The sequence below is a fragment of the Falco punctatus genome (assembly GCF_963210335.1).
Source record: "Falco punctatus genome assembly, chromosome: 1".
Classification (NCBI taxonomy): domain Eukaryota; kingdom Metazoa; phylum Chordata; class Aves; order Falconiformes; family Falconidae; genus Falco; species Falco punctatus.
In genome coordinates this window covers 104,328,251-104,355,859 of record NC_137580.1, presented here as the reverse complement: position 1 = coordinate 104,355,859, position 27,609 = coordinate 104,328,251, and the positions used below count along the sequence as shown (strand labels likewise).

The 27,609-nt window shown below is 42.1% G+C and overlaps 1 protein-coding gene across 2 annotated transcripts; it reads right to left on the bottom strand.

Annotated features, from left to right (window-relative positions):
• Positions 1–171: 171 nt before the first annotated feature.
• On the bottom strand, positions 172–27,385 carry UBE2G1 (ubiquitin conjugating enzyme E2 G1). Of its 2 annotated transcripts, XR_013923768.1 has the most exons (7): positions 27,198–27,385; positions 11,987–12,089; positions 8,683–8,780; positions 7,432–7,610; positions 3,594–3,717; positions 1,544–1,579; positions 172–1,429 (listed from the first exon to the last, which is right to left on the bottom strand). XR_013923768.1 is itself a non-coding variant. In XM_080365256.1 (6 exons), exons 1-5 carry the CDS (start codon positions 27,241–27,243, stop codon positions 3,631–3,633), a joined length of 513 nt encoding a protein of 170 aa, XP_080221382.1. In that variant the 5' UTR covers positions 27,244–27,385; the 3' UTR covers positions 172–1,429; positions 3,594–3,630. The 2 variants fall into 2 exon arrangements, 1 of the variants encoding a protein (XP_080221382.1); XM_080365256.1 differs by lacking the exon at positions 1,544–1,579.
• Positions 27,386–27,609: the final 224 nt, after the last annotated feature.

The window sequence follows — 27,609 nt, the reverse complement described above, 5'->3', positions numbered from 1 at the left end:
GAAGAAAGGTGTGTATTTTGTTTGCTTTTTAATTCTTTCAAGATTGAAATACAGTATGTCAAATTCAACAGATGTTTGCTGATGTTATGTTGTTGAAGATGTTCAGGTGAGTTGTGCTCCAACTGCAATCACCCTTCCTATTTAGATACTCAAGACAGCCAGTTTGACACATTATTATTGGAAAAAATTATATTTTGGAAGAACTCACTACAGAAGGTGACAGAATTCCAAAAATCAAATTACATGAAAATATACATCGCAATTTTCTTTGTACATTAGGTGAGGAAAACTCTGAAGTAGAAGGCAAAGAATATGAAGGGCCACAGAAGAGAGAAAAGGGATAAGGAGGGAAACTATTTTTGATACCAAACCCAGATCATTTGAAAGCCTACAGATGTGCATGCTTGAACTCAACCTTGAGAAAAAACAAGCCTCCCACACACACACCCCAACCCCACAAACAGGCAACGAAAAAGGCAAAAAAAAAAAAACCAAAACAAAACCAAAAACCATAAAAAGCAGCTCATTCCTATCTTGGACTAAATTAGTCAAGTGAACTTCCAAATGAAAGCGCTCAAGTCCTGGAAGTCAAAAAACCAGCAGGCTGCTCAAGGGTGCTCCATGGCCAGTTTTATTGCTATACCCAATTCAAGAAGTATGTGCAATTGGGTTTAAAAGAGGAGTGGGAAGGAGAGGAAAAAAAAAAAAAAAAGCAAAAAAAAAAAAGCAGCAGCACCTTTGAGACTACAAAGGTCATCACAGAAGAAGACACAAGTAATTGATAGCAAATCCTTTCAGGGTTTAATTATGGAAATTTTAAGTTCCGATGGGGAAAATAAAAGGGAGCACATTTCCAAAAACAAAAAAAAAAAAGAGATACTAAACTTTAATAAGCAAGAGATTTTAATTAAGCATAGGTGGGTCAAAGGAAAATTAAAGCAGGGGGGGAAAAAACCAAGACAACTTTATCCTAAATTGGTTTTAGTTTAACATGCTTCGCAAGTTGTTGTGTTTTTTTGTTTGTTTTTTGTTGCTTTTTTTTTTAAACTGATAGGAAATAATGAACAGTGAGAGAAAAACCTGCTAAAATCTTTAGAATTTACACGATTCTATTCCTAACTACAGACAGCATTATTTGGTACAATGTGTATTTGTGGATGTACATGAACAGTATATATATTATCCGGATCATGTTGTGCTATGTACACATCTTTACAATTCTTCCTGAAGGTTAAAGCAGTTCATTAGATTTCAAAATGCGTAATCATCTTGTGTTGGCACTTGTTAGGCTCTTGTCAGCATTGATAACTGGCATGTTTTATTGCAGCCCAGTTCCAGCCAGTGTTTGCCAACTTGTAACAACAGAAGTCCAGCAATAGGTGGGTAGAGTGCAGGAAAAAAAACAGTGCCATGTTTCTCAATTGGAGACCTACAAAGAAATCACAGGTATTAAAATAAAACCCCTCACCACCTCAATTATTTTAAAGATGTTAAACAGTGTTTCAAGCACGATCATCATTATTTGTTCAAGAACTTCACATACCTCTAAACAGAAGATGCATAAATTCAAAGTCATCACCTGAGAAAGACTCGAGTTAGTTCAGCATACTGTGTTTCCAAGCTCAACTACCAGACTTTTGGGCTCCTGTTACTCACGTTGCTTGTCAAGTGCATAGTGTATAAATGTTTCCTTATCCACACACAGGGCTAAACACTTGTAGATTTATCACTGAAACTTCCGTGCATCACTTACTGTGAATGATGGATGCTGCTTCAACAGCGAAGTGCAGTACAAAATGGCATAGCAGTGCTTCATTAAGCAATAACACCACAGCTATCAAGGTTTGAAACCAGCTATACGGCCCCTTCTCATCCAATTCATTGCCCATCACTTACTTAGGAGGAGTCACCAAGACTTAGAAAAGCTGTCGCCTTCCAAAAAAGCAATAGAGCCAATTACTTAAGTATTTGTCATGAGTAAGTGTTTGTCATGAGCATTGTTTCACTATGGCCACGTTTAACATGGCAACAGAGCCGAGGTTATTTAAGGATACTCTGGAGTGTTACTCACAGTTACTCCCTTTCTCCAAGACAAAAAAAAACAAAAAACCAAAAACTGTCAGCTGCATTAACAATCCTTACATTCCAGTTACAGGCAATTGTACAAGACATTCAGTTTCTTTGCTTAGTCTTTTGATCAATATTAAGCAGTTTTCATGCTCTCTCTCTATTGGAGCAAGTTCTGTTCAATCAAAGCATTTCTGCAGATAAGAGACACTGCAGTACTAGTTTGTCACAGATGGAGCCTTCCCCCAACCCCCACAATTCTTACAAGAGCCTGAGAAAGGAAATATCTTCTGTACAACCACAGTGAAGAAAAACTAACTAGCAGGAGCATTTAGCAAGCTGTTCTAGTTGTTCAGACAGTACAACCCCTCTGAAAAACATGCAGTGCCGTATTTCTCTTCCCCCCGTCCAAGTTTTGTATGCTGAAGCTAACTACTACATATGGTTTGGGGCTTCTCCAGCCAAATGGGTCAGAGTATTTATTCGCCAAACCGACCACTAAGAAAAGGCAGCTTCAACATGAAGCCCTGTTTTGCTTTGGAAAGCACGAGTGGGAAATTATTAGCTAGTTGAGGATGTTTTTCCTTGGCATAGCAAGGTTAAAGTGACCAAAGGCCAGGTATTTAAGGGCCACATTTTAATACAGAGCTGTCTACAAGAGTTTATTGTAACCAAAAAAAAAAAAGTCCCATTAAAACCAGGATGGGATTGTTCAAATTAAAGTTACCTTAAGTCAGAAGCTTGTTTTTAACAGGGCAGCATGAAGTACAAATATCAATCAGCTACTCTTAGGTTAAAATTTGTCCAGGCTCTCAGATACGCTACAGTTCAGTTTCCACACAGAGCAGAGTTGTTTTTCTGAAGCTATTCCTGAGCCTTCCTCAGTTAAAAAGTTTTTTTGAGCTGCTGAAGAGAACACCACTTTTCTTGATATTATTGACGGATAATATCTCAACTTGATCTTTTCTGATATGCTAGTCAACTTTCTATTAAAATTCCCACAAACACCTGAAGCAATCATTTCCAAATGGTTCTTAACAACCTCACTGAAGTCTTCTTTAAAACCTACATGCAATATGCCACCAACATCTGCAAGATAAATTCCATTACATATATGAACTTGAGATAGCAAGACAGGATGCTTTTAAGATTTAAACAAGCGCTCTTCACAGTAATGAACATTAAAGGAATCATTACTCCCTTCTCTTACAGCTCTAGTAACCCCTAAGTGCTATTAATAAAGCAGGATGAATACTGTTTAAGAGAATTTCAACTTCTGAACAGCATAAATGAAAGAGTACTAGAGAAGTTCCCCAATCTTGGCTGAAAGGGCTGTTACTGCACTTGAAAATTCTTTTAGTATTGCACACAGCCAAAGAACTCCACTGAGACCATGCAGCTGAGAAGAAAGGTTTGGGGTTGGCGGGGGTTTTTTTGCTTTTGAGAAAAAAAAAAAATTAATTCAGCAACACTTAATCAGGAAATCCTCAACTCAGTAACTGACTTGTCTTTAGAAGGATACTTACCCTGAAAAAAGTGAAGCTACTAGCTGCTGAATAAGTGTCACTCAAAAGCAGTTTCTTGGCTTTTTCTTACACAGCGGGCAACTTTTCTTTTAAATTCTCCATTTCTGTCTTCTCTCCATTCTTTCTGTAATTGAATAGACAGCTTTCAGATGTCAGTCCTATAACAATGTACAACTTCTAGGAAGACTCTCGGTATTTGTGTTTTCAGACATTAGCCATCTAGTCAACACCTGAATTTGCTTACAATCACGGAGCTAGTCACTGAAAAAACGTGACATTCGGAACTTTTGAAAGCTTGCTCTGGGTTTCTGTGCAAGCTGCTCACAAGACAGTGAGGACGTGGCCTTTTTCCCCCTTGGATTTTAGGCATCCTCCAAGACTAACTTGGTGGCTACCAGTATTTCACAATGTCTAGGCTGACATCTATTTACTTCAGCCTGTGAAGCAGCAGCAAACTCAAACTGCGAGCCACAAGCTATTGCTATGGGGTACAGAAAGTGTCTTTAACTATGGTGATGAAAAAAGGTACACAGCCACTGTGGAGCCAGTAGTTATTCTGAGATTTTCAGGACAGTTTCAAATCCCTCTCAATCTAGCCAGGACACTCCAGGATAGAAATACAGAAGTCACAGTACTCAGAAGAGACACAGCAGTGTCCTCCCAAAGAAAACACCCGTAGTTAGACACGGCTGCAAGATACTGTCTCCATAAGACAGACCTTAACAGAATACCGAGCACACCTATGGGGATGGTCTCTGTGACAGGTATCTGATTGCAGAACTGCATAGATTAAGAACAAAGATAAAGATGAACAGGAAGCTAGGCAAGCAGGAACTCTGAACCCAGCAACGTGCATACCATGCTATCACAAAAACCCATAGGCAAAAGTGCAGCCAGTTTTAAGTGGTCTATGCCAGCCTCATGATGAGCTCAGATGGAAGCATAAGAGCAGCATACAATTAACTAAGGCTGACGCGTTGGGTGCTGCCTTACAGTTAGGCAAGAAGCGGTGGGAAAACATGAAGAACACCTTATTTCATGAAAAAATTTCTACAGTTCTTAGTTTTTGATATAAGCAATATATTCTTACTGCAGGAGTGAGGGCAGGGGTTGAAAAAAACCCACAGTTTTATCTGAAACAACCTAACATGCAACACCTTTTTACCCCCCTACTTGGAGTAAAGGCTGTGGCATATTTAAGTGAAAAACATATTAGGATAACTGGCATATCCTAACATTCACCACCCCCAAACTCAACTAACCAGTCAGCACATTGGAAAGCCCAGCATCATCTTTCCAGTGAAAACACAAATAAGGCTACTAATTAATTTGTTCTTTTTCAGCAATTAATAGAACCAGCATTTGGTTCCTTGGATTAGGACATAGGACAGCTTACACAAGATGGCTTAAGGCCAAGAAAAAGCATTGAAATTGTGCCCTCCTAGCTTCAGATTCTTAGGTTTTGTTTCTAGTTCTATGAAGCAAGTGTTCAGAACTGAACAGCAAGCAAAGTTTCCAATTTGACAGCAATCTCTCCAAAACTCTCAGGTCACGAACTGCTCTATTTGCTTCCCACAATACCTATTCAGGCTCCTGTCCCTCATTTTTCTCCCACTCCAAGGCAGTACTCCAACACGCATAGTTCATTTTTCTAGGAAGCAGGTATATCTCCTGATCTCATAATGCCGTGAACTTTCTGTGACACTTCATTCTCCAGACTCACTTAAAACTGGAACTGAATGAAAGCTGACAAATTATCTTTTAGTATCCACCAAATACTGTTGCTGCAGTAAATTTGTACTTAGTAAACCAAGAAGACATCATCTTGATTACAGCTCCGAATAAAGCACGTAAGCTGCTGATTCTTTGTTACCCTAAAAAGTACGTTTTGGTTAACATTAAGAGGATGCAATCTACAGTCCATCAGGGATGCCAAGCTGCTCAAGCAGCACATGAAATTTGTAAGTTACTTGAAACATCTAATAACACAATCAGAAAAAGTTCCTAGCATCCCAGGTGATGCCTCAGCATTCTCTTCACAGTCAGACTTGGATTTATGTTTCTGTTCTTTGAAGCTGGACAAAAAAAAAAAAAAAAAAAAATCTGTGTTTTAAGACGTTCTCAACCTTTACCCTAAGATTTAGAAAACTATGAATTTGTTTACATCTCTAAGGAAAAAAAAATAAAATCCTGAAGTAACCAGCAGAGTAGGGCACAGTACAGAAAGATTAAAAAGCTTGTGACACCAGGAAGGTGACAAGTATATCTAAAAGTATAAGCTTTCTCCAGTGTTAGGTCAGCTACATTCAACATACATGAGTCTGTAAACTGAGGAATTCTAATTCTACTTTCAGCATTTCATTAATAACTTGCTCATTCCAGTGCTCTCAAGTTTGCCAGCAGAACAGTCCATGTGTCCTAGCTAATTGTTTCCACCAGTAACACGACTCAAGAAGAGGAGTTCCCACACTCAAAACAGCATTCATTTGATGCAGGGAATTCTTCACTACAGCTTTTTGTGTTTGTTTTTCTTCCTATTAAGTTTGTTCCACATGCAACTATTCCCATGATGATTTTTCAGCAGAGCTCAACCACCTTTGGAAATACTAGCAGCATAGTAGATCAAAGGCTTCAGAAAACTACACTCCCACCCACTTGGGGAAGGTATAGCTAGCTTGAGAGAGCACGGTAACATTCTTCTAGAAAACTTTGCATCTTCTGATTACTATCTCCACCTTCCTCACTCCCCCAGTTAAAAGACCTAGAACTTCTCTTTTGTGAGAGGACAGCATGTATTAGTCACTCCTGAACTGCAATTCCAGAGTAATTCAAAGGAATGTTGGTGCATCTCAGATGAACGTGGCCTGTAGTCTGCTCCCCTACTCTCCTCTAGAACTGAGAATTTTTTTCCCCGACGACCACAAATCATTATTAATCTAATTGTTACTCTGTTAGCTGTTGGCTCTCTAGAAGAGCTGCATTTATGTGTTTATACACCCACGCAGAACAGGCCACGCTCCAGAAACGGTATGCTGCGTGAAACATTTGCATCTCACTTATGAGAGAAGCTTTACTGTAGATCTACCCTGGTCTTCGACTATAAAGCCGGCCTTTCTTCCTCACTCGGCCAGTCACCCTAGTCTGGGACAACACTTCCTCCAGAGTTGGAGACCAGACGCCCAGTGAAGCTTTCTCAAAGCACAGACCTACACAGTCAAACCTACTACTTTAATCCATGATCCAGGAAGACTTCTGTAGACAGCGGAATGCAAAACATCACAACATAATTATACTGAGGGACCCCACCACATTTTTGCCTTCCATTCAAATCAATAGATCTGTTAACAGGTTATATAATCACCAAAACAGAAAATTTGGTGCACTGATACTAAGAACCAAAATAAGTTTCCGGAATACATTAACTTCTGCAACTAAACTTAATGGCAGTTGTAACCGCTATGTGTATATAGACACACAGGATTTTGCAGCTAGCTTCCTTGAATTTTCGTAAGACTACAGAAGCTGAAGTTTATCCATTGAGTATCTCTGTGCACCATTATTTACTATAAATAAATGCAATATTGCACAGAGAAATTAAATCACTGCCTATGAAATCTGACTGCATCTTTCCTTTGCAATCTATAAAAAGTTTCCCAGGGCTAACTAGTAATACTGTTTCACAACGTGACGGCTCCTCCCATCAAAAAGGTATTCTTAGCCTGTGATATAAAAGGTTCTTCCAAAAGTTACCGTACTGTTTGTCAAACTAGAAGCAAAACTCCATTGTACGTTTAGATTTCTACACTGAAGACAAATGGCAGACCAAGAAAAATCTTACCGCTGCATCAACATTAGCAGGAGAATCACCATTGGGATCTGCCAGCATAGAAATAACACTAATCATTATAGTTTCCACTGTGTGAATGGGAAGCCAGCGTTCCTCAGGTTTTTCATAGCCATATTTGTCTTCTCCAGGCTCATGAAGAATTGAAATGCAGACATCACCATTCTTGTCAACTACAAAATAGAACAAGGCATATTTCAGTAATGAACAACATGCTGGCGTATCTTCAGGATAGTTATGGAACTGTGAATCTTCACTCCAGCTAGTCTGAAAACATGTTACTGAAGACAAAAAGGAAAGTAATTAACTATTACAGAACTCAGTATGTAATAAATAGGGCTTGGTGGAAGTCTTACTATGCCTAGACTTCTGGCAGAGAGGGCACATGGGGAGGAAGAGCTTAATTCTAACATTGTGCTGCAGCTTTCAAGACTATTTAGATAACAGAAAGTTTTAGTGAAAGTCTAAGTTCAGCAAACTAAAGTGACTTTTTTCCACAGCAACAGCATCAGCTGGATATTAGTGCAATATATTAGAATATGATCTAAACTGCTGGAATTAGAAACTGCCTGACAAGTACTCTGATATTTCCAGAGCTAGAACTGACACACCATCAAAATATTCCCTCCATCCCTTATGATGGGAGCACTGTGCTTGCCTCCTCCCAGCTTTCAACATCTACAACTTCGTTAAGGACTTCAAAAACTGAAGAGCGTTCTTCCTTCCCAGTAAAAACCTTCTTCCATTTTATTTTATCTTCCCATCTACGTCCACCAACCCATAAGCAAATGAAATGTTAGCAGAAGTCTTCTTTGGAGGGACTCAAAGATGCTGTTCTTTCCTTTCATGCTTCACCAGAGAAAGAACCTTGGGCCTTCTATAATGAACTGTCAGGTCAGTAATATTAAGATGAACTGTTTGAAGGTATAACAAAAGGCAGCTATAGAAGTCACATCCCTCCTCAGACCAGAATTTTGCACTTCAGGAAAAAAACCCAAAAATATCCCTGAACAGTTACCAAGAATTCAAGAAGCTACTTTCAGTAGCTTCTGAAAATACTTTAGGAGCAGTGTCTCAGAGCAGCACTATTAAAAACTCTGACAGTTATTACTTCTTTATGAAGTGAAGATGGCAAAGTAAATGCAGAGTTTCATATTCCCAAAATGAACAGAAACGTATCCATTTGTCTTCACCACATTTTAGTTCTTAATTGCATAAAGAAATTGAAACTTTGACATTTCTTACCATTCGGATGCCAGATTTCTGTGATGAATTTCATTTTTGGCGGCCTCAGCGGATAGTCTTTTGGAAAAGTAAGATGAGCCTTGAAAACACCACCTTCACTGGGGAATCAAAAATATCTTAGTAGAGTTTCTTGCAGGCTTAAACTGAAGACTGGAACTTATTGATGTATCAAAAAGCTCTAAGTTTACCCCTCACACAGATTAACATCATGTCAGTAATTAACGGGTACCAATATTTCCATATGCAATGCGAAGAAGAGTTTCCAGATTGAGAAGATACTGCCAGTTTCCTGATACTGTATCTTTTTTAGGATTGGAATGATGTTCCAGAGGGGAAAAACCACACACATAAAAAAAAAAAATCAAACAAAAAAAACTGCCAAAGAATTCAACATTTGGAATTACAGCTTACATTTTTCCTCCTAGTACATTTATTAACAGAAGAAAAAAAAAATTGCCAGTAAGTCCCTTCTCAAGTACAGCCCAGTTTATTTTCCTCCTTCAGACATCTCAGTCCTCATTTCTTGCTATCAGTCTGCAGCAGTGAACCTCAGTGAAAAGTAGCAGAAATATTTATAGTTGTGCCTACAGCACTACTTTGTAAAAAGACTTCCAATACTACCATTTCAACACCGAGCTAAAGGGACTCAGAGATGACGGTGAGGTGTTCTACATTAGTTACCCACTAAACTGGAAAACAATATTAAACAAGAGACATCCAGTTTTTATGTGGGGTCACAGGCCCATATTTAACTAAGGTGACAAGTTGTTGGTTTGGGGGTGTTGCTTTGGTAGGGTTTTGGGGTTTTTTTGTTTGTTTTTTAATAGCTAGGTTTCGATACCTAGGAATAGTCAGTCCCTTTTGTGAGGGAGGGGAAGGCCTCTATTAAATGGAAAGCAGATGGAGTACTTTGCTAATCTAACTAATGTAACATTTGCCCCTGTTACCATCATTTCTTGTAATTGAAGTTTAGAATAAAATTTGAAATGGCAAAGGCAGAGATTACAAAAACTGGAACACAACCTCCAAAGAAGGTGGCACAAGATGTGCAGTATGACAAGCGACTCCTCAGGAGCCATGCAGACAAAGTAATTGGTGTAGAAAAGACACAGCTGTTCAGTGCAGGGTTTTTTTCCCTTGTATTTGTAAAGGAGTAGAAGCCAGCATCCAAAGCCCACAGGCTACTGAGAAAATAACAAGTTTTACACCACAAACCAGAGATGTGCAATTCTAGCAAGTGTCTCAAAAAAAAGCAAAGCACCCCCAAACAACAAAAACCACACACACAACACAGCCCCAAATCCAAAAATCACTAGATCTAAGTGACTGGGCTCTTAAAATAAAGCAGCTTAAGGCATCTGAATCCACAGCATTCGTTTTCCACAAGTTTTAGAAAAGGCAGGCAGTTTCCAAAGATTCCTTGACCCTGGGAAGGGTAAAAATTCCAGAAACACTGGCTTTTTAACATCTGTACTAGCCAAGACAAAAGGAGAGTGAGATTACATTTGTTGATAGACCCAAACCAGTTAAGTCATTTCTTTTAACATGAAAAGGCTCTTTTCCCTTTCTGAAGGAGCACATCCTAAAGCTACTAGGCTGCATGGCACCCTTGGTTGCTCATCAACTACATATAAATAGAGTTCTTTAACTGCTTTCTAATGTATATCCCATTAATTAACTACAGCTGTCAACTGATTGCCATTTTAAGCAACATAACTGATAAAGGGGTCTCTGCCAGTAGTCATGCACCGAGTCTAAAGTCTTCTTCAGTAAACTTAGAATAAAGTAGGACCAGGAATGAGGCTAAAATTTGAAAATTTTGAACCACCTGATTAAATTATTATGTTCTACTGTCATCATAAGATGGACCAGGGAGGAAGGATTCAGTATAATACTACCTTGAAAAGCAGCAACTAGGGACTGGAAGAGAAGAGAGCTTCTTAAGCTAAAAAGCCTCAAAACAAGCTCAGTGCCTTACTGAAGCAGGGAAAAAGTGCTATTGCAATTCTTAACATACAAGAAGAGGTTCAACTAGAAGCAGTATTTCTTTACTGACAGTATTTATAAAGCAGCCATGAGAATCTAACTGAGCCACCACAAGACTGTTCAAAAAAGAGGTCAACAACGTTGGAGACTTCATCTCATGCAAGACTTGAGAATCACAATATGGTGAGCTTGAGGAGAAGCAAAGCAATTTGATTACTATGCTGAAGGACTTACTCTTCAGACAGAGATATACAACAACTTCATGTTGGAATAAAATTGACCTCAAGTAAATGTCACTAGGCTTTCTGTATCAGTTATTCACTACTCGAACAGCTTAATGAAGGAGAACAGAGTTCATCTTCAAGAGGTACACTTTAAATTGACCTCTTCTGGGCACAGAACCTTTTCCCAGGAGCTAGAGTAGATGATCACATATAACCTCTACAAGTAAGAGGAATCATTCCTGCCAGAGGGTTTTTTTTCTTGGTGGTTGGTTGCTTTTTTTGGGGGGTTGTTTTGGGTTTTGTTGGGGATTTTTTGGGGGGAAGGGGGGGAGGTGGCAAAGGGGAAGGAAAGGACTACCAAAAATGAAAACAACCAACAGCAAAAGGAAACAACAAACTACCAACTGCACTACATGCGCCAGAGTGCTTCAGGTATATAGCAATGCAAAAACACAGTGAACTTAGTCCAGGAAAAGAAGTTACTGCATAGTTTTGTGCTCAAGTGTCAGTTAAAGAACCTAGTCCTTAGGATAAAGATAGAAGCTTTTGGAAGCCCACCACGCATGGTTTGCCAATAATTCAAATTTGATCAATACTGAAGTACTCTACATCCCACTAGGAAGTTCTCCCATCTCAAACTGAGAGGACTCGAGGCTAACACTACAGTCTGTTGTCGTTTCCCCAGCTACATCCCTCCTCAGTATTTTCCTACAGCCACCAGCATGAAGTTGTAATGGCTTAAAATTGTACTATCAGCTAAATTAGGGCCTCGCAGCAGTAACAGCAAATAGTAGATTATACTTGCCTTGCTTAAATGCATATGAAAACAGTAGTTGCCTCTAAGGATTACACCTATTCTTTCTCACTTCCATACATGTGCAAAGGGATCAGTGTTGTATTCTACCAGTGAAGCAAAGCAGTTTAGAACTTCTATAAAGCACATTCAGCTATTTACAGGTATTTTACTAGCAAGAGAACAGCATTGCCTAACTTAGTCAGTATGAAGATTTAGGTTAACTGCTACTCACATAGACCAAACTAGAACTAGTAAATCCAAGTTCACTTAAGTTTCTGTATTAAGTATCAGTACTTACTATAGTGTATCTGGAGGACCAATAATAAGGACTTCCCATCGATAAAGATCATTGTCATCTATTAAGCCCGCTGAAAAGCCTTCCACTGGATTTTTGTTGAGCTCTGTGTAGGAAAAAGAATTTAAGAGTGACTTTAGGTGTCTATGATATGCATTTCCTGGTTTTGCTCATGCCTGTATACGTGACCAAAAAAACCCATGACTTCCAGTGACTTGGCACCTACTTGCTGGCCTTATGGCCTGGGTAAGTAACCTTAACTCCCTACCACACACAACAGCATGCTGCCAGAGCTGAGACCCATAGTCTGACTAACACTAAATACATCATGAGCAGAAGGGCCACAATAACTCAAAACCGTCAGACACTGTCTCCTAAACTAGGTACCAACAGGTGTACATGCAAGTCAGAAAACAGATTTTCCACTAATAAAAAAAAAAACATACTGCTTTGCAAGAACTCTGAAGAGCCAGACTGAACTAAAGTCTATCTTTAACTCCAGAAAACATTAAGAGAAGAAAAAAAAAAAAATCACACTATGTTTTTATTTAAAAATAACATCCTACTTCCCTTTAATGATCCCCCCCCCCCCCAAAAAAAAAATATGAGCATTTGAGACCTGTGCTCAGTACATTCTGGAGCTAATGATTTACTATATTCTGAACTACGAGAAGAAAGCATAGGATATAAACTGTTATGCTGCTCAGTTTTGGGGCATTTTACTGTTTCTTTTGTTTCACATTTTTATTCATCAGTGATAAGCAGTACAGGATTCTCAGTTTATAGGCTACTTCATATAGTTACTGCCAGATATAAGGCTTATCTGGAAATAGCTATGCAGAAGTCAGACCTAGATGTGGACTCCACTGAACTTCTGGTTTCAGTCTGCTCCAGGAAAAAGCTAAGATTTGGAAATAAACACCTCAAAAGAGTTCTGCCTAAAATTCAGCTTGGGGGCAGGGGAGGAAGGGGGGGAGCACACCTCTTTACTGATACCTTTGGGTTAAAAACTAACTTAAAAGCCATACTGATGCCAAACTGAAATTCTTGATCCAGCATTTCCAACAGTACATACAAAGTCCTTGTGGATCTTGGGTGTTTAGGATATGGGAAAGGGAGAAAAAGTTATTCCTTCAACTGGACAGTAATTTCCAGATTAAAGCAGGATTTTTTTGTTTAGTTTTACAATTACTACTGCACTTATTTTAAATACTGTCAGACATTATACAGCCCTCACTACTGTATTCCGCAGTACAGTTAGTCTACATATTCCCTCTTTACAAACCCAACAGCTGTACTTTGTGTTGATTTGTACGTATTAGACTTGAGTTCAGAGGTCCTTCTAACGCCCTCAGGCACATGCAGAAGAACTTCAAGTGCAAATGTCATACCTCCATGGAGAAAAGGCTACTATTAAGTCCAAACTGATTTGCCCATAAGCTTGCAATCACTATTTGCCAGTTAGGTTCTCGACTATTTAAAGCATGGTTAAAATAATGCAAGAAGAATCAATTCAAGGCCTACACAGAAGACTAAGTCCACACGGGGAAAAGAAAGTGCTCAGACCACATGAAGGACCAAGGTCCTGAAGATGTAGCTCAGGAATACCAACTTAGTTTGGCCATTGATAATTCAGTCAGATTTATCCACAAAGTGACTCAACGCTAAAATCCCAAGAAATGTATTGGAAGGGCTTTTCTTAGAAGCTACTCAGCAGGGGTTTAGTCAACACACTAGGGTCAACCATTCACTCTCCAAGTTGCAGGACAAAGACTTAGGTATTGATTCAAATCAATATGTTTTCTCAAGACTGTCCTGAAACAAAAAGGTACTATCACAGGTTCTTTAACCAAAATGCAAAGATGCAGGCTTCAAAACCAAAACCTATTAGCATGGCCCCACCTCCACTAAGCAGACCAGTTCTCACCCTCTGGCATCTACGAAACTTAGTGGAAACATCTGCATGAGCTTGAGTAACAGTTCCATTTATTTTTAGATGGAAGGGGCAGAGAGACTAGGTAAGCATCTCACATGAAACAAGGACTTCAGTAGTCCCTTACTACCTCCCTACTACAGACATTCCACCAACATGAGATTTTTAAAAGTTCCATCACATTAGTAGTTGAATGTGTTTTCTCATGCAGAATTTTATTTTTAAAATATGTTTATACCTCTGACAATAAGGCCATCTCTGTTCAGGACACCTAAGTAATCTTCTGGATATTATATTAGTATTGTAATACAGAAGATCCAGCATAACTACTACAGAAGTTAACAGAAAGAGTGCAAATATTATTAGAGTATCTCACCTTAAGACTTTCAAACCTTAATTTAAGCCTCCAAAACACAAGTCTCGTCTTTTCTGCACTTCTACAGAGAGAAAAGGGTTAAAGCCAAGTTCTGTGTAAACTGCTATACTCAAGCTGCTCATATTTAGCTTCCTTATTGTTTGCTAGTTATCACTTCTCAGTGATAAGACTTTAAACAAGCCTGCTCGAAGTTAAGACTCTGGAAAATTCAGCACGCTTCCATCCATCTAAATACATCACACTATTTTTTGAGTCCAACATACACATTTTCTTTTCTGTTTCTTGATTCATGCCATTTCAATTTCTTTTTACATGTCTCAGCCTCCAAATAAATTTTTAATCCTTAAGTCCTTTGAAACGTTTTTCATGTACTTGTTCCCAATGAAAGCCAGCTCCTAACTCTGACTCATACCCAAGACCCTGCAGCACTATATTGTAAGAGAGCTTGTGAGAAGGAACAAGATTGCTGGATGCCAACTCTTGTAATGCAGAAAATCTGTAAACTGTATACTGACAGCCATTGACAAAAGTGTTCAATTACAGCAGTTATGGCAATGTGCTTAGTGGATGTTTATAAAGCAACTTAGATGTTACTTCTTTTACAGGAGGTGGCATCGGTCTCTGCTTGTACAAGGTTTAATTTTCCTTCCCTGGTAACAATACTGAAGCATAATTCAAACAGCTACTGCTTACACCAGTACTTTAACTTAAGGTAAAACAACGGATATAAATTCAGGCACCTTCTCCATTAGAGGTACATAGAATTACCATAGCCAAGTTAAAATCAGCTTTTCCATCCAGGTTATTCATGCTAAACTGAACATCAACTAACGGCTGGTTGGCAGACAAAAAAGGAAATCTCAGGAAAGTTTTGCACTGGGATATGAAAATCGTCATCCTTGGCTACTTTACCATGGATAGCCAAGGGCTGCTACTTATTAAAACTTGCAAACACTGAAGCCTAGGGCTTGGTTTTGACACACACACACACATACTCCCCCGATATAGCCAGTGCTGAGTATCAGAAAAGTTAACTAGGGGTACCAGCCTTTACTTATCTCTTCATGAGCTGAGACTCACACAGTAGCGAAACCCAAGTACCAAAAAATCCCAAATGAACACCACCATGGCAAGAAAGGAGCACACACACACACATATGCTGTACTCCCAGTCACAGAAGTCTGCTGCTGGGCAGAGGGACAGGTGCCCACCAACCAGAGCCTCTGGTGACACTGACACTTCACCAGGAAAACGAGACACCTGTTCTCCACGTCTGTCACTTTCTACCAGCTACAGGAATTAACTACTTGCAGTCTGAACAGGAATTTTCCTAGATGAACACAAGGATGATAAATACACTCCATAAAGCGAAGGATTCAGTTCCCTCCTCCAGGCAGGGATGGGGGAAACAAGCTCTTGGTGCAGGTCCTCTTCAAAGCCCTGTTGAAGAGCTAGCCTGCGAGTCCTAGGAAAGCAGAGAAGTCAGACACCAATAAAGAACTGGATCCCTCCACGTTATTTTTCAAGACTTGATTTTTCTTTTGAGATTTCTTGTTTAGCTAAATATACACTGTACTTTTTAAATGTAAAATGACTACATTAACACATTTCCGTCATATCCACGCCTGAATAAGTGCAATTTACTTGCTACTACTACGTATTTCATTCTGTGGTTTAGTATTTCTGATAGTTTAATATAATAGAAATTTTTCTTTCCAGAGGAAAAAAAATAATATATATTCTTACAGTCTCGAAGCAGTTTCAGGTAAAGTCCTTCACAGCTCAAGCAGCAGCAGCCAAAGGAGCACAAACCTGGACAGCTGCCAAGCAGCAACATACAGGGAACAGAATCCTGTGGCTGCTTATAAATTAGACATTCAGTTCCTTGAATCCCAGTCCTGAACCAATACCTGATTTGGGAGGCGAGGAAGATGAAGGGCCCATAATCCAACTGAGTTGTTTTAAGGCCAGAACAGACTTTAATGTCCAATGCCTACCCTCCCACATGATCCGCCAACACAACACAGCAACACAGTGCTCCTTTAGCGGTTTAGCTCTTACTGAAGTAGAGCTACAGTTACCATTGCCTTAAACTTGAGCCAACACAGTACCATAAACTGTGCTTCCAGTCTCAGCGTCTAGTTTACACCAAGCTACTGATGTTCCCACACTCACTAAAACTGCCTTTATAGAAGCCAAGAGACTTTCACCAATCCAAAAGCACAAACAGCGTCAACAAAAATGACTAAGCAGAAAGAGCCCCATGGCTACATGTAGCAGCTATGCACGGCATCTAAACTTTTCAGCTTGACGTTTCACCCAGCCAGCCACTGCATATGAACACTTCAAAGTATTTTAAGCTACGTTACAGTACAAAGCTTTCAAAAAAATATAAGCTTCTATATTATTTTTAATAGCAGCCTCTTTAGTAAGTTACACAGTGGTTTGAGTTTTGTGTAGCCCATGGATTGAGTCCAGCACAAAACCAGAGACCAGACAGCCCAAACCCCAGCTAAGGCTTCTGGAGAAATCATCTCACTGACTTACATACATGCAGTTCCCAGCACAACCAGGCCATATCAGAGCTTTATGGTCATTATACATTCGGCTTGTTTTTTCTTGGTTGCTTTTTGGGAGTCTCAGCACCAGTCCAGGAGCTTCAAACAACCGTATAGACTGAAAATCCTTGTTCTAAATTGTTTTTCTCTGTATCCCAAGCTGTGACTTCCATATAGTTGTATTAATTAACTGAGGACGGCTACGATCTCCAAGATTTTCCTTTCTGCCTGCATACCCAGCTGTAAGTCTCTGATTCTAGAAGATTAAGGGCTGAGATAACCATAAAAGTAACATGATCTCCATGTACAGATGTATTCTCAGAGCTCTCCATAACATCTACTTTTATCATGTTCCATCTTGCTCAAGCTCATCCAAAAAGTTCAGACAAAACATAGCACAAGATAAGCACACACTTCTGGTAGCCACTTTGGCAGTGACAAATAAGGTAGCAATTAAGCATTTTCAGTTTCAGGAGGACATTGTAATTATTTTAGAGTGAGACTGAAGCAGTAAAAACAAACCTGTCTCAAGAAGAGATTCTACCAATCCGTTCAGCAGCAGCTTTAGGTTTGACGCTCAGTTTTAGCCTGGCAACTAATTAATTTCCAGTGCTGCATGCGTCACCCCCTGTTGATAAGGGCAGCATTGCAGACTTCTGCAAATCTAATTCTCCTCTCAGTACACTGAATTTGTAGGAAGGATTGTATAGTTAGCATTAAAGGGCAAGTTGCTCACAGAAATGACCTCAGTGCTTTGTGCACTGCTACATCAACATGCTTTGCTTGCCATCTCCTCAGCTACACCTGTAGAAACTTCCAAGGATTTGCACAGTGAAGCATGTTTTGGAAGGATGGAGGACAAGGTTGAGAGTTTTGTTTGATTTCTGGTTTCACTCCAGATCAACTTCCTAGCCAGGGCCACAGCTCAGCTCAGTAAACAAGAGGACAACAGCACTAACCCAAAGTGAAGAGGCAGAAGCTCCTGTAACCTCTGCTATAAAACGGTACTATAACCTTAATTCACAGACTTGAGAAAATTGACTACACTGGAATTCTTTTACCAGTAAAGTGTCACATTATTCTAGACATAAGCTAAGAATAAAGTTTCTTGATTGTCTATGTTCTGTAGCTCCACGTTCGCATGAGTTGTGGCACACCTGAAGACAGACAATGGAAAGTTCAGGTTAGCTGTTCAATTGAAAACTGACTCTTAACACACTAACTAGAAGCTCGCAGGTCTTTGGTACTGTCTTGGTTCTTCAGGAGTTCCCCACAGTCCCTTAAGTCCACAGAGGTGGCCACTGATAGACATAGTCATGTTCCTTTAGACACTAATCTCAACTTGAAGGTCTCAAGGCCAGCTCCTTCACAGTCTCAATTAGGCCACAGATACCCAGCTACCAATCCGACCTGGCAACCCAGTTTACCTGGCCCACTGGCTGTTCCCATGCACCATTCTACCCGAGAGTCACAAAGACAGGCAAGGATAGAGATGACCTGTTTTGAGACACTGTCCTTCTGCAGCACCCTTCATATGTAGAAGCCTTCTGTGTACACACACTCAAGGCAGTCCTTTTCCAGCATCCCATGTTTAACATACATACTCCCCATGATGTGTTTGCTATTAAGCAAATGCCTGAACTCATGAACTTAACTAACTGTTGAGTGCAGCGTGCCTACTAAGTTTTGTTTCCTCAAGATGAAGGTGGTGTTCCACTTACTTTCCTGTCCAAATCAGCTTCTACAAAACACTGGAAATAGAAAATGTACTGATGAAAACCTTTTAATCCTGTACTATTGTTCAAAGCTTTGAAGTATTTATGCTTCCAAAATTAAGATTCTCAGCACTAAGTTTAGAACATATGCTCAAATATAATCAGTCATGGTGGAATTTTGGTAGAAATTGTGATAAACTGTTTCCTGAAGAGGCCTCTGGTCAGATTGCTTGAAGCATGCTGTGCATCCCATCGCACTGGAATCTCGCAGTTCCATTTTAACCTGGGTGATGTAAGTTGAACAGGTCTGTTGAAAAATTCCAGTAAGGTCCAAATTTTGAGGGGAAGTGGTATGAGGGAAGAAAAAACAGAGACAGTTAAAAGGATTGGAAGAACCCTGATTCTGAAGTCCATCTTGGAAAGGAAGCGAGTATCTCACCAGGAAACATTCAGTGGTTTGTCCACAGTCAACTGCAGCACAGGGCTACTACATCCATCTATCACACTCAGTACAACAGAAATACCACCTTCATTTTATTCTCAGTGTCCAATACATGTTTCCACTCTTCAGAGTCAGACAGGTATTAGGCGGGTACAGGCATCTGCCTGTGTTTGAGACTATCACCCTTAGCCACGTTCAATACAGATCTTATCAGGATAAGTAGTTCCTGAGACTCCATGATTATCTCATCCCAAGCAGATGTCAGAAACAGGTCAGATGAATCACACTCTACATGTACTCGTATCTCTCACCTACAAAGGAGCCTACAGAGCTTCAGCTGTCAAATTCTAGCAGTTGTATGCAGTAGACAAGTATCATCCTAGGTGCCAGTTGTATTAATGCAACTGAGTTTGGCATGGACAGGAGAGTTAATTAACTTCTTAACAGCTGTTTGCAAATTACCAACAGACTACAGCTACAAAAAACTTCCGTCCAAGTACCTTCTGAGCAGTCATATACACAGAAGTCATGAAAGAGCGCTGTTGAACAGAGCCAACAGCTCTAGAATGTGTGTGGCTTATATACAAGAATAGAACATAATTCTAGGAAATCCACCAGAAAGTCTGTATCACAAGACTATGCCATGGGGAGATGTTAACATCCAAGGAGTTCATCAGAAGCTTTCCTCATCATATGCATGAGTTGTTGTGCAAGTCAAGGACACTTTTCCAGCTTGTTTTCTCTTGCTTATAATACGAATAACAGGTTTGCGTATCATAATTTGACTTACATTGTTATTCAGAATTAAGTAATTTCCCTAAGTGACTCCTGACAACATCACCTTTTAGATCAGCACCAAGTGCAAGCCAGCTGAAAAAAAACCCAGCCAGCTTGACTTACTAGGTGGTGGTGTGCTGACTGCATGGAAATAGGTTTCCCCTCACTAACAATTCACATACAGTCTTCCTGTATGCAAAAGCCTTTACAAAGGGTTTCTATCAAAAAGTCTTTAGCATTATTCTAAACCTGTAGAAGCAGCATTAACATTCATGCCCAGGAGAGCAGTTATTTTTATGGAATCCTATTCCATTAGATGGCTATACTTAGTGTTCTTTAAAAGGTCTGGATATCTGATCTCTCTTCCACCTGATATGCCTTGGACCTCAGAGTACGAAGGAGAAGCAAATATGAACATTTCCACTTGCAGGGTGGCCTAAAGCTCAGATCTACTAGATTCCCTATGTGAAAGATCTTGCCAAGACCAGTCTACTGACAGATATCCCCACACCACTGAAAACAAGCACGCAGCAGGTGCAACATGGTGATAGCACAGGCCTGCATATGGAGTGTTACCCAGATTCTGTTCCCATATGTTAGGACAAAAAGCAGACAGGGCAAGTTTCAGAGAGTCATATGCCCTTGTCCTCACCCAGGCCACCTGCTCTTCTTTCTCCAGGCACCTAACTTCACACACTCATTTTAGTATTTGGTTAGTTCATACTTTCAGAACAGCAGTCACCTTTCAGTTCTGTTCCACTTCATTAGAATCCAGTCTCTATGCTGGAAACAATACTGTACTTTAGATCAGAACCAAGGAGGTTGCATTAAACAGCTTAGAGGAAGAAAATTCAGCAGAATGCCTATTTGAGGCAAACAAGTTTTACCTGCCAAGTTCACTTATTCCCAAACTGTTTAGAATAGGGCTTCGGGGGAACTAACAACTTGTACCAACCACAAAAGGGACCAAGTAATCCTATCTTAGTTGAACATGCATGTACAGTTCCAAGTCTTTCTTGCATTAAAAAAAATAAAAAATGAAGAGATACAGAAGAGCCAAGGCAGAATCAGTTATAATTACAACATGTGACTTTATTTAAAGACTATTCACTCTACTTGATATATCCCCAATCAGTTTCTTTTAAACAAAAACTTATAGCAAATACACAAATCTTTACAACGTACAGTTCTGCAGCAGAAACTCTCAATATCAAAGCTGGAATCACTATCAATCACATAAGGCAAGACATTTTAGTGGGATCTGGGTGATTTAGCATCTGCAAGTAAATATCAATAAAGCAGGAATTCTTCTAATGAAAGTATTTGCTCAATAGATATTAATTTTGCTCCTTATTTCACAGGATCTCCAGCAGAATTCACCCATTCCACTATTCTCTACCAAAACAGAGAGAAATCGCTTTATTGTCAGATCCAGGTATGTTCATACTTTGGTGTAACTTACAAGGCTTTGTCTGGGGGGAGCAGAGAAAGAAAGAACTCATAATTTACAGCAACCTTGCTTCTTTCCCTGAAAAGTTAGTAAACTGACCTAGTCAGAGCCAACTGTCTCTGACTATAGCTGCCCCATCAAGGAGTAAGCTTACTAAGCAGGTTGTTATTGTTTCATGCTGTTCAAGCAACTGGTTGAGTCACCAAGCCCCTCCGTTCTGAGGTTTAGCTAAACCTCACTTTCCAGAACTGCCAGCACACCTGAATTTTTGCTCTTGTGACTGCTGTCATAAATACTTTTTTCTTTGAAGAGGCAGAGTTCAGGTTATTTCTGCAAGAGGAACATCTGAAAAACATGCGCAGCTAGTAAAGTTTGCCACAAGTCACATCCATTATGTTATTTGCAGCGTAACAGAAATCCAGGCTGTTTGTACTGCTCAGCCTCTAGTCACTGTAACACAACGTGTTTAGCAACGATCGTATCTATAAAGTCAGCATGAACAAAGTAGCTTTGATAATTCTGTCAACACATCCTCACAAAACCCATGATTTTCTTATTTGCTATAATAGGGCCCTACACTGCAAGAACGTTAAGGTGAGTAGTACACACACATTGTACCTAAACATCGCAGAAAGCATCAGAGGAACAAAGATTGATGATTATCTAAAATTTAACAGAGTCCTTTTAAAAAATATGGAGAGGGATTATAGCATTTTAAGCAATACTGAAGTTAAGTTTGACATATGCAGGACCCTGGAGTCTTTAACTATTCAGGATAATACAGAGTATTACTGGCCAGACAAACAGACGTCTCCAAGGAAGCTAACTGGCAGACTAGCATCAACTTAATACTTCAGATCAGTGCCACTCAAATTATTAGCTTGTAGGCAAACCTACTGTAAGCCAGTAAATAGCTGGTACTCAGCTGTAGACAAAGGCTTCTTCGACAACCAGCCACCTAAGAGAGATGCCATCTCAGCTTCGATCTATAAAGTCACCTTAATTCCATAATTCCCTCAGAATTCACTCCTCAGATTTTTTTTTTTATACATTAAGTCCTATGTAATTGACAGAAATACAACCAGTTTAACATTACATTACAAGATTTTTCCACACCAGGAAGTAAAAATTGTTGAACTGTCACATTAAATATTTAATACAGTTTTCCAACTTGCTAATTTTTACTTATGTTTGTGCTTTGAAATAGGATCTGTATACACTTTAAATTGAAGTAATGCCATGTTTCTCATGTTCAAGAAAAATATTGTGTGGGGTTTTATGTATCCCGGGTTAAGGAATATTTACAACACAGTGCAACTGGGCCAACAAGGGCATGGTTTTTCCCCCATTTTCAGTGATCCATGTTTATGTTAAAGAGGACTTGCACTTCTGGTTCCACTGTGCACTACTGACTTAACTGCATGCTCCCTACATGATTTTGCTGGTTGAACTAGACAGGTCTGCCTACTCCAACAAGTCTCTGTGTCAGCAAGGATTTGGCAGAAAGATGAAATAAAAGCATTCACAGAAATGCCTCAGTCTGCAAAACCCTTGGGCTTGACAGCTCTGGAGATTGGATGAGAAGCTTTACACTCTCAGTTGTCTCCTGCCTCTTTCTAAAAAGAGTGCATAAAGTTTTGGGACTGTACAGAGAACAGGGTTTATCTTCCCCCTCACCTCCCTTGGGGAGTGAACTTCACTAATCTGGTGCTATACCAGTCTGCATACTTCTTGTTGCCTTTTTTCTGGAAGTTCAGAGGCACTTCATTCTTCTAGTTTTTCCTGTACCTTACCCATAAGAAGAAATGAACAGGTCATGCCTTCTCTTTCACATTATTACCCATCCATAACAAAGTGCCTTTCTCCTTTAAAAAAAAAAAAATAAAAAAAGGACAACTGTAAGAACAAATACGTTTATTGCATTCTAAGATACTTCCAGAAGCTGCTAGAGCTTACAATTATCTTGGTTTCAGAAGGAAGAGCCATTTAGCTTCACAGATATCCATAGAGAAGAACCTCCCTTCAGCTCTAGTGAGTTAGACTAGCACTCTTACTGGCTTTGTTAGTCAGAGATCTCCAGTCACCACTTTCTTTGAGCACTCAGAAAAACATTAAAACTATCCAAAGTTATGACTATCTTAAACTGTTCTTGTGCTTAAAAGGGGGCAAACATGTCAATATAAAACCAGCTACTATACTAATTCCCTCTTGATACAGTTCAGTATTGTATTAGCAAAGGCACTGTGAAACCATTTAGTATTGGGGGATGGGGGTGGTCACGACACACAAAAAACAACTTGCATCTAGCCTGAAGTTACATTTTGTGACTGTCATTGAATATCCCTTCTCTTAAAGCATTATCAGCATCCAGAATACGCCAGTTAAGTTCACAAGTGTGTTGTATATATGGTGTTGTGGTACTAGTTACCTGCTCAAGTTACAATACAAGCCAGCTTGCTCCAGAAAAAAATAGAAGTCTATCTTCATACACTTATTGGAACAACCTGGGATTACGTTGTCAAGTTGTGTTCTGTGTTTTGATAAGACCCCCTGGGTTTAAGTCTCACTGACAACCAAGAAGACTTACCAGTTGACCTTCATTTTAACAAAGCCTTCAAGAATTAAACCAACTCATTAAAGTGCTATGAGCCATTGACACTTTCCCCATAATGCCTTTATTAAGAACCAAAGCATATGGGAGACAAGAGAAGTAGCCATTCTGAGAACTACTGCTTTACATTCCTTTCTCCTCCTGTCATTGTTTGGGTTTTTTCTCCCTCTTGGCATTGAAAAGAGCTGTCCAGGGTCTCACCCATTAAAGAATTTGTATATTCCTCAACTGCTCCACCATTATATGGGTTTCAGAGTCAACCTCCCTCCGCTTCTGGATGTCTTGCTCCAAGTCTAACAGCTCCAATTTCAGATCTCTCGTGCCTGAATAATGCTAATTTGACAAGTGATTGCTCTAGAACAATTTAAACTAATTTAGATCACATAACGCATATCCACTGCCTGTTCGCTGTTCTCCAAAACCCAATTGTTAGGCTCAACCCAATGACTCACCACACTGCACATACCGTGAAAGCTACATGTATCAGGACTAAAGCATCAGCCCCACCAGGGGCAAAAATACCACAAAGTTGATTTTTGTTTTGAGGTAGAACCAGTAGCACGGGTGTAAACAAAAGGGACACATTGGAGCAGCTGAGACTTGGAAAGAGACAGCCAACAGTAGGGAAGGAAGATCAGACACCATGAAGCTCTCAGTCTCTGCATTGCGACTTCAAGTAGCCTGCCATCAGAAAAAGCAGTGTCAGAGTCTAGTTTCAGCTCAGTTCAGATGTTGCTTAGGTTATCACATATGGAAGAAACTACTTTCTTTCATACTCCAGACAGGGCTTTTGTAAAGTTCAAGACTTTTCTTCAGTAGATGCCACACACTTAAGTATGCACACTCAAATTTGCTTTTAAAATGGCTTCAGTATTTTTTTACTACATGTAAAAGGATACCAAAGTCACTAATATTATTTAACACACAAAAATATTACATAAAACACAAAAGGAGCTGCATGTTACATGCAAATGGCGGCACTACTTGAGTCAGTACAGTTGAGTCAGTACCAGTAATAGTGGCAACTGGAAAAAGCTTCCTAGTTTTTACCATTACACAAGAAGCCTTCAGTAAAGATCGAGCAGAAAGGTAAACAGAAGTCAACTCCCAAATCTAACCATCTACTTGCATATCCAGCAAGCCTGGGCTTAGAGAAGGTCTTAAGACATCACAAGACAAGAAAAAGAAAAAACAAACACAACTACACAACAGAAGCTGACAGCTACTACTTGTTGTGAAGAGGCTTCAGCTAAATGTTAAACTTTCTTTCACAGAACACAATTAGTTAAAAAAGAAACTCCAGGCAGCCACAGAACTATATTAGGTTATCAAACGTTCATTTTTATCAAGTTAGACAGCAAGTATTCTACATTATCGCTTCCCTAGAGGGATCATTTATAGGGAAGGGAAGCTTCGCATCAAATCCAGTCCAGAGCTCCTGTGGTAAGCCTATACCTAGTGTTATTAGCATATCCAAATGTGCAGACACCTTACTGAATGTCAGTAACAATTTTAGTAGTTACTACGGCATTTAGAGGTGCATGCTTATGGTCAGCAGTGCAGCCAAAGTAGTATGAGGGTTTGGGGTTTTTTGGTTTTGGTTGGTTTTTGGTTTTTTTAAGAATGTCACCTTAATGGGGTAAAAAAAAATCTTGTGCTAATTTTTAACTACGTTGAAGTTTCTCAAACTTGTCATCAAGTAAAACCAGGAGATAACGCTGGAGATGCCACAAACACATCACCTAGCTCGCTGTACCTGGTTACAGCGACTTCACCTCCTTACCCCTAACAGTGTCGGTTTCCACCTTACGCTTCCAAAGGCATTCCTGAAGCCTGGGGCCAAAAATCCTCCTCCAGGAATTCCCGTGCCCCTCCGTGTCCCGAGCTGTATGGCTACTCGGCAAACTTCGGCCGCGGCTGTACGCGCCTGCGTTTAGGTACACCTAGCGCGCATTTCCTTATCTGGGTATGAAGCAATTTTTTTTACATAAGGGACGAAAGAGGCGACGGGGCTCGCCCGAGGTGCCGGGCAGACCTGCACGTTTTCTGGAGGGGGTGCCCGAGCGCCGGCCGCGGCAGCCCCGGGGCACATGTGCGAGCGGGGGGGGGGCGGCCGCAGGCCCCTCGCCGCACCCGGCTGCCGGCTCGTTTCTCTTTAAATCTGGCAGCCAGCGACACATGGAGCTGCATTGTGCGCCCCGCCGCTCGGGCGGCCCCGCGCATGCGCGCCGCGCCGGGCCAGGCCAGGTCCCCTCGGCGGCGGCGGCCCAGGCCGGGCCAGCGCGCACGGCCGCCGCGGGACAAAGGCGGGGGCGCGGCGACACGGGGCCGAGCTGCCGCCCCGCTGCCCTCCGCCGCCATCCCGCCTCGGCGGGCCCGGCGCTCCGGCCCTTCCTGTCCCCGAGCCCTGGCTCCAACTCCTCCTTCCCGCACCCGTCCCGCCCTCTCGCCCCCGGCGGACCCTCTCGCCCCTCCCTGCGGGCTCCCCCCGCACCACGCGGCGGGCAGCCCCGCTCGCCCTCCCCCGGGCCGCCGCTCCCGGTGCTTCCCGGTCCTCTCCCCCCCGTCAGCGCCCGCAGAGCCCCCGGCTCTTCTCCTGACAACAAAGGGGGAAGCGGGCTCCCCCTCCCGATCCGCCCTCCCCGGCGCAGGGCACGGGAGGTGAGGGGGGAGCCGGGAAGGGGAGGCGGGACGGGGGCACCTCAGGTCCCCGCAGGAAGGTGCGCGGAGGGGGGCGAGTCACCCCGGGCCTGAAGCACCGTTTGCAAGGGGGGGAACCCTCCCCCCTCCGCGTCTTTTCGGGGCCTGACAGACATCTCCTCACGGCAGGGGCACTTCCCGCACACACACCCCCGCTGCGGGGAGGAAGGCTCCGGCTCCCTTCACCCCCGCCCCCCGGGAAGACAGGGCCACAAGAGGGACCGGGGAGGCTGCCAGGCACGGGGCGGGGGGGACGACGACGGGGACAGGCGAGCGGGGCCGCTGCCAACCCCCACTTCCCTGACGGGACGGGGGCAGCGAAGGAAACGCTCCCCCCGCCATGACGGCCCTCCGCACCCCTCCCCCCGGCTCCCCTGGCAGCGATCGCCAGGCAGGCTCCCCCTCCCCCCCTCGGCCTAGTTCCCTCAGCTCCCGGCTGGGCAGGCGAGCGGCGGGGGGGGGAGGGGGGGGGGGTGCTGCCATCTCCCCTTCCCCCCCTCACACACACAACACACAACCCCGCCGGCTGCCCCCTCCGTCGAACCCCTTCCCCCACCGCAGGCCCCGGCCCGGCCTCCCCGCCCCGCCGCCCCCCGCCACCCCCCCGCAGCGGATCGCCCCCCTCCCCACCGCCGGCCGCCAGCCCGGCTACCTGCTAGTTGTCTCCGCAATAGCAAGGCAGACTGGAGCTCCGTCATTCTCCCCCTCTCAGCCCGGGGAGAGAGTCCCAGCGGCGGCGGGGACGGTGCGGCTCCTGGTGCTGCGAGAGCCCGAGGCGGCGGCGAGTGGCCCTCAGCCCGCCCGCACCGCGCCCCTCGGGGGTCTGGCTCCGCGCCGGCCGCCGCCACAGCACGCAGGGTCCCTGGCAGGGGCGTGCGGCCGTGGCTCCGTGCCGCCCTCCTCCTCCTCCTCCCCCCGCCCGCCAGGAATTTCTCTGCACTCCGGGCCGCGGCGCGCAGGCGCACTTCAGACCGGCCGCCGGCTCTTCCGCGCCGCCATCTTGAGAGGGGACGTAGGGCGGGTAGGCGGGGCGAGCCGTCCTTTGGCCGCCATGTTGAGAAGGT

Excerpts from the sequence above, each read along its gene's own strand:
- UBE2G1 (XM_080365256.1), bottom strand. The coding sequence starts at position 27,243 with ATGACGGAGCTCCAGTCTGCCTTGCTATTGCGGAGACAACTAGCAG. Across the intron at positions 8,781-11,986 it reads GGTCCTCCAGATACACTATA|TGAAGGTGGTGTTTTCAAGG; the intron begins GTAAGTACTGAT and ends TTGATTCCCCAG. Across the intron at positions 3,718-7,431 it reads CTGCTAATGTTGATGCAGCG|AAAGAATGGAGAGAAGACAG; the intron begins GTAAGATTTTTC and ends ATTCAATTACAG.